This window comes from Octopus sinensis, linkage group LG4 (assembly GCF_006345805.1).
Source record: "Octopus sinensis linkage group LG4, ASM634580v1, whole genome shotgun sequence".
NCBI classification, from domain to species: Eukaryota; Metazoa; Mollusca; class Cephalopoda; order Octopoda; family Octopodidae; genus Octopus; species Octopus sinensis.
The window spans coordinates 42,794,850-42,806,414 of NC_043000.1; the positions used below are offsets into that span (position 1 = coordinate 42,794,850).

The following is an 11,565-nucleotide window of genomic DNA, read 5'->3' on the forward strand; positions in this document are numbered from 1 at the left end:
TATATATAACACCCTAGTCGCATTTGGTGACAATTATAATTTTCCTTTTTGGTAAAAGTTTGCAGACTGTGTGTGTGTGTGTGAGTATTGTTATAGAGATTTCCATTTTAAAAATTTCGTTAATTTGCATGCAATTATATAAACCAGATGCATTGACATGTCTTCATGGATCATGCTTTCCCAAATTGCTTTAGATGCCTGTGTAGTCACCAGCAGATATAAGTATTGTCTAGGCTATCCCATCCCCCACTGAACATCATTCAGTATGTAAGTTTCATGCAGGAGCTAACCAGCGTATAACTGGAACTCGTTTGCAGTTGAATAGACGTGAACTACACAAAATGCCTTGTTGAAGGATAGAACGTGCTGCCTTGTCCATGAATCTTACTCATGAACTTAGGTTTGCTAACCGCCTGGCCGCATCGATTGCTATCATATGACTTACTATTAAAATACAAGGATTGTAAATATAAATATTTACCTTCTTTAAATTATCAGGTAAACTAATAGAGAGCAAAGCAAATCCTCTTATAGTTAGATTTAAAAAACATTTTGAATATCTGTTGGTAGATTTGGCTGATAAATTCTGCAGTTTGTTTGAAAACAATCACCTGATAGATATTCGGAACAAAAAAGAGAAAAAAAAAACATCATGCAAAACATTTCTCTTTCGAAAATTCGTTAATGCATTTTAAGAAATATCTGATGGATCTCCGTCGTACAATTATGAGGATTTAGTTATTCCTTCAAATGAATTAATTTCCTTTTTTTCCCTTAAATTGTAGTATTAGTGGCTGCGTATACTACGGAAACGTATACATAGTATATATCTCACCGGGAGAGTCAATGTGACAACGTGTGAAAAGGATGTCACGTTTCAATTTCTGAATCAATCCACTCAATGGAGTCTTGTAATAACTTTTGTCACTCACAAATTACTAGAGAAATCGCACCTGTTCAAAATGACTAGATATCAATCAGTGAGTTTGAACCTGCGACTTCATAATCCGAATTACCTATTTTACCATTCGAAATTACTGCATCTACTTTAAGCAATATATAAAGAGGAAAATAAAATGATTTAGAGCGAATGCATATAAAAATAAAAGATTAAAATAGTAAGAATTAAGTTAAGAAAAAAGTAAAGCTGCATTTGAAATAATTTAATGTATTTGAAAATATATTCTGCTATACGTTTGTCAGTAAGCTTGGAGATTAGAGCGTTCCAATTCTTACCTGCCATATAAAAATTTAGTTTTTCATTGCCTACTGGTTCTACATTCATATCTAGGGATAACGTTCGAAATCAAACTAAAGTTGATATCTCCAAAATTGAAATCGTACATAATCCAATATGCATTTTCGTGTTTAAGGAATTAAGCTATCATATGAGAAATATTTATCAGCCTTCTTTAGTGGCAGTTAAATCTCTGCTTCAATGACGGAGGAGAAAGAAGTGAAAGAAAAAAGAAATATTTGTAAATAAATAACGAGGTAATATATTCATGAGTTTAAAAACAAAACGACGTTTGGGAAAGACATTTGTTAATTCTCTTACTTTGCTATGAATTGAGAAATATTCAAATGATTTCTAGAATTCTTATTTTCTATTGTAAATTGAGGAAAAGGGTATCTAATAATGCAAGGAATCAGCACTGATTCCCTGCATTCTTGGTGGTAAGAACACAGAAGAGATAGGGCATGTTATGAAAGATATATTTAAAATCATATACATGCACGCACACTCATACGTACTACGTACGTACATACATAAATACATACATACATACATAAACTTGTGTGAATATACTGGGTGTCCATAAAGTCTCTTTACAATTTAAAACATTGTTACAAAGGCAGGTGATGAGATATTTTAACCAGATTTGTTTTATTTTAATTATTGTTTATTCAAGCTGTTATTGATATTAATTTTTTGTGTTTCAGATACTCTGTTGATGGAAGGGAACTGATTCACTGAACCCCTATAAAATGAAGATGAAGCATTCCTCAAACAAGTTTGTTTTAGTGATGAGGCGACTTTACATGTTTCAGGGAAATTAAACAGACACAATTTAAGAATTCTGGGATCATGACACACCCATGTGACTAGGGAACTTCAACGGGATAGTTCGAAAGTGAATGTGTGGTGTGGAATCATGTACAATCGAACAATTGGTCCATTTTTCTTCAACGAGGCAACAATTACTGCAGATGTTTACCGCAACCTTCTGACCGAATATGTGGCACCACAACTGATTGATTTACAACCAACCATTATTTTCCAGCAAGATGGTGCACCACCACATTGGGGACGGCATGTTCGTCAGTTCCTCAATCAAACATTTCCAGACAGATGGATTGGAAGAGATGAACCAATTCCATGGCCACCGCGTTCGCCAGATATCACTCCATTGGACTTCTTTTTATGGGGTTATGTAAAAGATATCGTGTATCAAACAAAGATACGGGACATTGCTGACTTGAGGCAAAGGATTCGTAATGCCATTGCCACTGTTGATGAGGCTATCCTACAGCGAACATTGCAAGAAACCGAGTACCGTCTTGATGTGCTTCGCGCAACTAATGGTGCCCATATTGAGGTCTATAAAATAACAGTTTAAAAAACTTTAATAAACAATTATTACAATAAATCTAGTTAAGATATCTTGTCAACTGCCTTTGTAATAAAATTTTTAAATTGTAAAGAGACTTTATGGACACCCTCTATATACAGTCATCCTCAAAATTAGTCATACCCTTGTTAATTGTTTTGATTCTTCATTTTTGTTATGGAATGGATGCATTTTGTTAGGTTTGTTTACGAGTTATATGTGACCAACAACTGAAAGAATAACAACAATAAACAATTCAAGAAATTCTTTATTTCAGGGGTATTTTATTCGTGGATTTTCGAAAAGTGCCATGTTCAAAATAATTCATACCCTAGGTTTACTGAGACCAATATCTTTCCTTAATAGTCAATAGCATAGCCTTTGTATTTTATGACTGCTTATAGACTATTCTTGTACGTGTTTACTGGCTTTCTGCATGTCTCCTGTAGGATGTTGGCTCACTCTTCCTTGGCGAAAGCCTCGGTCTGGATCAGGCTGGTCGGTTACCTAGCCATCACTCTGGTCTTCAAGTTTCCGATCGGATTCATATCAAGACTCTGAATTGGCCATTTTAGGACGTTGACATCATTGTCCTTGAACCATTTCTTCACTAGCTTGGTGGTATGTTTCAGATCATTGTCCTGTTGGTACTTCCAGTTGTGGCCAAGTTGGGGTTTCTCAGCAGATTCCTTCACGTTTTCATTAAGGATCCTGATGTAATACTCCTTTCCCATGATTCCTTGGACCTTGGCAAGGTTTTCTGTGCCGCTGGAAGAGAAGCATCCCCATAGAATTATATTTCTACCCTCATGATTGACAGTAGACACAGTGATCTACGGATTGTTTGCTTCGCCTTTCTTCTTCTAGACGTATTTAGCATCAATACTGGACAGTTCTTCGTTGCTGTGAATGTGCTGTTTTCTGGTGGTGGTCCCAATATAAGGTGCACCATATTTACAGTAGACAACTTCTAATTACAGTTAGGCCCTCGAGCATATTTTGAAGTTGTTGATGGGGCAAATATTGTGTAACCCACAGTATGATTTCCAGACGGAGATTTCCAGTCCAACATTGTATGTATGGGGGCACACGCACACACACATAAACTCATACATACATACACACACACATACACACACGCACAGAGTTATTTGTGTTGTATCTATATCTGCATATTTATCTATTTTACATAAATACCAATAAATTATAGGTATGTATATATGTATATACATATATACATATGTGTGTGTGTGTGCGCGCGCGTATGGTTATACGTGTGTATATATATGATCGTATATATGTTAATGTGTAAGGGTGTATGTGTGCCTGCCTTGTAAAGTCATAACGAATTATTGACTGTTAGACTACATGTGAAAGGGAATCGATATTTATAGATAGTTTGATCTAGAAACTTCTGAAGAGATCCTTTATCTTTATATTATTTTAGTTATTAGACTGTGACCATGCTGGAACATTACCTTGAAGAATTTTAGTCGGAAAAATCGACCCCAGGGTGTTTTTGGCGAATCGCTAAGTTTAGGTGTCTTAAGCACAACAATCCCGGTTGTCAAGCGGAAATAAAGGACAAAGACAGACAGACAGACGTGCGCGCGCGCAAAATCACACACATATACACACAAGCACACTTACATACATAGTTCATATATACGTAGAAACACATATATACATACATATATATACATACATATATATACGTACATACATACATACGACGGGCTTCTTAACAAAATTCGGCCCGAGTCTACAGAAGGCACTTTCGTAAGGTGCCATGAAATGGGACTGAACGCGTGACCATATAGCTGAGAAGCAAATTTATTACCACACAGCCACTCCTGCAGTCTTTAATATATAACCCATTTGCAGTATAGTTTACTCTTTTACTCTCTTTACTCTTTTACTTGTTTCAGTCATTAGACTGCGGCCATGCTGGAGCACCGCCTTTCGTACTTATTCTATCGGTGTCTTTTGCCGAACCGCTAAGTGACGGGGACGTAAACACACCAGCATCGGTTGTCAAGCAATGCTAGGGGGACAAACACAGGCACACAAACATACGCACACACACATATATATATATACATATATACGACAGGCTTCTTTCAGTTTCCGTCTACCAAATCCACTCACAAGGCATTGGTCGGCCCGGGGCTATAGCAGAAGACACTTGCCCAAGATGCCACGCAGTGGGACTGAACCCGGAACCATGTGGTTGGTAGACAAGCTACTTACCACACAGCCACTCCTGCGCCACTCCTCCTGGATCGCTTTTATTTTCTTTAGTAGTAACTGTAAAGACTTGAGCTATGAGATATGCTCTTTATATTCCATTTTGCATATATTATGGATAAGGACCACAGTATGTCATGTGTAGTTCTTTCATTTTAAAGGATGAAAGGATTTGATTTGATCAAGCTTTCGGTACTATCTCTAGCAAATATGGAAAGTCCGGTGAAATTTGTGTAAATACTTTAGTTATTATTATAAAACGTAGTTTGTTATCATCTCTGAGAGTTAAGTATATGTGTGTAACATGGATATACACATACACATGCGTGCGTACATGCACACTCTCACGCATGTGTGTGTGTATACACACACACATATATATACACGTGTGTATAAGTATTGTGTTTGTGTGCATATCTGTATCTATCATGTTGCCATATTTCGATAGATATATTGGAAGTTTTATCTCACTTATCATAAAAGCCTTCCAGGAATTAAAAGATCTTTTAACGAGAATTTGGCAAAAGTGACTTTGCCGACGTAATAATCAATGAACCGATAATACTAATCAAAGGATAATTCCATGGCTGAAAATAGAAAAATAATGATTTTTATCAGGCAGATAATGGATGAGGACCATATGATGCATTATTTTAAATATCGATAATCCAAGGACAGCATTATAGATTTAAAGAACAGTACATTTTATAAAGGTACAAACGAGAGTTTATGGTTGTTAGAAAGAGATAGTGTCAGTCCATTGCTCTAAGTAGTTTACAATAGTTAAAGGTAATTTACCAATTCATGTATAATCTTTTTCTTGGTCGCGCTACTTTCGTGGATTCCTAAGACTTTCTGTTATCATCCAAATTCATTATTTTGAATTTGAATTTGGAGCTTGAGTTATTGTGAATCATTAGCTGATTACACAGCCATGGACGCCGCCCCTGTGGATGCGTTTCAATTACTCTATCGATAGGGCTTGGTGACCTAGAATGTTGATGTTTTAGAATTCTTCCGCTTAGCATCAACATAAGAAGCGCCGTTGGCTCACTTGAGCTGTTCAGCTGTCTCATCCCAATTCACCATTCTGCAGTCTCATGACTTCGCTGTATCCGTCGCAGAGTGGTTGAGTGAGGGTTATACCTAGCCAATGGACGATCCGTAACTATGCAGCTCAGTTCGTCACTCCATGAGATATTTTAAAAGTACACGCATACCTAAAATGCATAAGAGATAAAACTGAATATTAATATCTTAATTTGTATATGTTAGTGGCAGACACAGGAACATATCCATAATATACACAGAACTCAGAGTCTGGGGAGTTTCATCAAGCGATAATCAGCTTGAGCAGCTGCAAATTGTAATTAATTATTATCATTGCAAGACTTTTAAACAGAAACCATGTTTTTCTTATTATTATTGTTCCTCTTGATAATGCTATCGAGTGCCAAGTAAGACTTGCTCGAGCGCACCGATGACGACAAATGTCCCATTCATGAACAAACTTATTTTTCCAGAAAATAGCATACGGGTTTAATCTATCCAATGTTTTCAACGCATTTTTAAACGCCAGTATGTGGTTGAATTTTTTACAGATCAAGTAGAGGTTCCGTTATTGGCTTGTAGAAGCTAGCTTGATGTTGCATATGTTTATTACGAGAATCAATCGAGTAGTAATAGTAATATTATCATAAACGCTCCACCGGTTTTAATCAGGTTTTTTGTACTGGCAGAGTGTACTCAGAACTGCTTTCCCCGATATATTTTACTTCTTTTAATAGGATAGAATATGATTCATAAGAAATTCGGTGGCTATTTCTATCAGTTGGTGTGATCCTGTATAGGTCACCTTCATTGGCTTACAGAAGCGGATATCTATTGGTGTATTGAAATATAGAAGCCAATATCTAAGATATTGGTAATGTGAAATATTACATCACGAGATAGCATTACAAATCAACTTAAACTCGGTGTAAAACTTTGTCATGTGAATTACAACGAACACCTGCTTTCTAAAATATTTTACCGAGGAAATTGTATACACTGCATAAATATTCTTACTGCTTAAGGGCTTCTTTATTTAAGAGATATAGCATATTTCACCGATTCTACGTCAAAACAGAACATTAACTCTGAAATAACCAATAAATCTGGCAACACCATAATTACATTCATATCTTGTCAGCCTTCCCAATTATGAAAGAGTGTACCATTGTGTTTGTACGATGCCTCATTCTCTCTCTCTTTCTCTCTCACTCACACACGCACTCTCTCTCTCTCCCCTCTCTCTCTCTCTCTCTCTCTCTATATATATATATATATATTCATATGCATGAATCGTCATAACGTGCTAGATTTTGTGTTTTACGTGTGTGCATTGGTAGGTGTTTGTATGCGATACAGCAGATTCCGGGGAGTCAACTTGTAAAGGGAAAATTAAGTTACTCTTTCCCTCTTGAGACACAACGCAGTGCTTTGGGCAAGTGTCACAGCATATCTTACGTTATATTCCAGGGTTATAATTTTCCCAAACATCCTTCTAGTTACTTCCTATCATGTAAATCCCACCGCTGATTGTCTAGTGACGACCGGCGCAGAAGACTTACATTCGGGAGCTCCTAGTCAGGAAATGACACGGAAGCAGCACTTGTATGAATGGAAGTATTATGACTGGAAACATCTGGCTTTGCTTACAATGCATCGGAAAATGGCGAGCGAAAAAAAGTACCTGGAACGTAGTCTGCGGCAGCTTTCTCGAACACACGCTTTACCCTTCATTGATGTTTGATAACGAATGCATAACAATCGTTCATGTTGCTTAAATGTAAATCAAATCTAATCAAGTGGAACATATGGTCAAAATTATGTTAGTCATGTCACTTTTGGCTTTGTTTGGATAACAAGAATCACACTGTCTAATGTATGTATTTCTTAAGTTCAAATGGATGAAGCGTATTTTGAAGAATATTTCGCCACTCTTTCTGGCAGGTCATGCAACCAGATGGAGCCCCATGTGTTCATCGCATTTACAAAAGTATAAACATTTGATATTAAAGATGTTTTCTGACTATGTTGCATGTATATTTAATACATAGCATCTGCCAAAGATAAATATGTCAAAGCCAGTTAAAATATTAGGGCGATATTCAATGCAGTTTCATCCTTTTGGGGTTGATAAAATAAAAAGAGTATTGGGGTTGATATAATGGACTTCCCCTTCACTCGAAACCGCGGCCTGTATGTCAAAATTTGAAACCAATAATACTTTTGATATAGAATATATCAATTGGAGTTTTAAATTTTTATTGACATCTGTATATCTTCTCGAATGTAATGATTTCTTTAATTCCTTAGTTCCCAAATTAGTTCCCAAATAATTAGAATCTAAATACGAAGTTGTTTATAAAAAAAAATTCTTTATTTAAACTTCAGCATTTATTTTACATAGTGATTGTACTCGGTGTTATAAACGAAAAGAAAATCTTTTCATTTCTAACACCTAGTACAATCACTCACAATACATAATATTCCACTTGTTATGATATCACTCTTACATTAATGATGATTTCTTGTTAACAGTATTTTCTTTGAACTGCATTTTACTTGATACCTGACAATAAAGAAAGAGCATTCTTACACTCACTCTGCGTCCAAGATGATAAAATGTATCAAAGATTATTTTCAAATAGTTGTTTATAATCAATGGTTTCTGTATTTCCATTAACTTTTCATATATCGGAATATTTACTAGTTTTCTTTACTCAGCTTGAGATATGTTTTCAGATGTTGACATATTGCATATCCACATAAATTAGAAGCCAACAAAAGAATCCAGCATTCACATTACTTTATTTGCAGCTGCAACACGTAGCAAAAGTTTCTGAATAAGATTCCATCATTATAGAATGCTTTTACGCAAATTCATTCTAATTTTACGTGTAGTGATGGTAAAAAGAAACTATTATACTTCATTCGGAAAAAGAAGCTTTAATAACATTTTATCAATCTAGCGAAATCTCATCTCTTTGTGATACATTTTCTATTTGAAATTTTGTCTTTCATCTTATGCCACAGACATGTAAAATGATGAACTTTTTCTACATTACTGAGACGCTGGTCAGATAATATAGTAATATATTATGAAACTAGTTACAGGAAACGGACAAACGAGAGTTCATTTGCATTATCGTTCAAATTGCTTTAATTAATAACCAAATATCTCCCAAATTACACTTTATCCTCTGTAAGATAAAGAGTATAAACTGGATGAGGTGGTCCCTTATATAAAACAAAGACAAGATAGTGTCAGTGGAAAGTACTTTGACTATAATCTATTGTTCATTTGAGATTCAGAAGTAAATCTAGGGATCGGCAACAAATGTAGATATGACTGTGAATGCGTTTAAGGCCACACGGAACAACCAATTTTATTCGTTATGATTAGAATTTGCAAGAGCTCAATTTGTTGTAATTGTTATTCTTCCCAAATCGAACGGTGAAAATAGTATCAATTATATTCAGGCTGTGGACGTACATTATTTAGAAGAGCTCTTTCTTTGTTAAGACAATAGGCAGTGATTTAGAAGAGATTTGTTATATGTTGCCGTATCGAACAACATAGTCTTACGAATACTAAAAGACAGTAGGGTAGTCATGATTTGAATGCTTTTGATCATAACGGGCTTGTCTGATCAATGAAAACCGACTAAACTAGAATGCGCTCTAACTAATCACCATATCCAATGCAGCAGAAAATCCAATATCAGTACCAAATACGCTATCTTTAAGACAGTTATACAGATTATCTTGTAGATAATAGAATATGAGGTGGTTACGGAACATATAATCTATTCTTTTATTTAATAATCGGTTCCTTTATGGACCATACATAGTAGTTTAATGCTTCTCTTCGAAGAATCCATATACAAATCTCCAATCATAAGCTATTAATGGAATTCCAATTTCTTCAATATTTATGTAATATATGAATTATCTTTGCTAGAGAATTGCATAAGAACTTTCTATAATCCAATCATACTAATATAAATTCTTCTTCGTGACATAGAAAGATTTTAAGAAGAAAGGTATATTATTTAGACAAAAAAACATATTGTAAGCATTATTTATTTTGGCGAAGGTCAGAGTATATTACAAATTAAAATCTTGAGATTATATTCATAATTTTCAATCAATATTTCGATAAAGAAATCCAAAATACCCCAGTTGCCAATTCACTTTCTCTTCCCCATTTTCTCTCTCTCACTCTGCATATACAAATATATATATATATATATATATATATATATATATATATATATATATATATATATATATATATCCGTACTTAAACATACATATACATATATACACGCAGTCACGTTATTTATGCATAAAATGTTCGTTTAGGCAGCCTGCTGTCTTTTATTCTAACAACATGACCAGTCCAACGCATCTTGTTCACAATTACTCTTTTCTCAATGTAGATGCTACCAGCTCTCTCAGAAACAACAAAATCAAATATGTAAGAGGACCACTCGATGTTCAAGATGCGCGAGATACAATGATGACGAAACCTTTGCAACTACTTAATATGATGCCAATAAGTTTACCACGTTTCATATTCGTATAATATAGCTTTAAAAACACAGGTACCGTACACAGGAAGCTTCGTAACTCTCGTGATAACCCGGTCCGAGCAGACTCACTGCTCGAGCTTCCCGAAGACAGCACTAGATTTCACAATCCTATGATTTATTTCAGTGTCTATGGTAAAATCTCTACTAAGTGTACTTCCAAGGTACAAATGAGTTCAAATAATTTCCCTCCCACGAAAATGTTAGGCTCCACATACGCTTCCCCCATTGACGGAGTGTACATGATACTATCTATTTTAAGGATTGCAGGAATTAGAGAATGTGTTCAATATTGTCTGTTTGTCTTTCTCTGAATAAACCACAAAATCCACATCATCATAAAGATACATTATGAGTGCCAAATGTTAAAATCGTCTAAGATTAAAGGCTTTGCCAGAAGTTCTCAATCGAAAGTACCCAGCAAATTCGAAGTCTTACGTAAGAAGCACGGCAAAGTATAAGGAGAACGGAGTGGGTGTTGAAATGTCGCCTTGTTCCACACTGTTCTTCAGTGGAATTAGCTCTGAAAGTGTTCGACTGAAGTTCACTTTTCCCCTTAAGTCTTGAATCGTTTTGAATATTCCAACAAATTCAAAAGATTACCTAACTTCCCCGAAATGATAGATATGATGAATAATCCAACCGTCCATGAATTAATCACAGGGAAAAGCTCCAGGATTGCATTGGATACCTGTTGAGCTGATTCGCCTTGGAGGAGATAAAGTTGCTATGGTCAGTAATGCGCTGGTTATATCTTGTATTGCATGGTGAGTCTGTCCCGCAAGACTAGGCGGATGCATATATGCTTGGGTTAACTAAAGTAAATATTACAACTTTGAATGTCATAATTACCAAGGTGAATGTTTTCTTAATTCGGCAGGAAATGTTTTCTACATGATTTAGCTGAATCACTAAACAAAATCAATTTGCCTTGGTACCATCCCCGAGACTCAGTTTCGATTTTGAAGTGGGTGGTGTACTATGGACATGGTTATTTCAGCCCACCAGAAAAGGAGAAATGTATTGAACATATATGTATGCATATATGTCTGTGTGCGTTGTGTTTG

General features: G+C 35.4%; 1 protein-coding gene across 1 annotated transcript; it reads left to right on the forward strand.

Moving 5' to 3' along the window:
- Positions 1-2,156: 2,156 nt before the first annotated feature.
- Positions 2,157-2,621, forward strand: LOC115210440. The gene has a single exon (XM_029779041.1). It carries the CDS (start codon positions 2,157-2,159, stop codon positions 2,619-2,621), a length of 465 nt encoding a protein of 154 aa, XP_029634901.1.
- Positions 2,622-11,565: the final 8,944 nt, after the last annotated feature.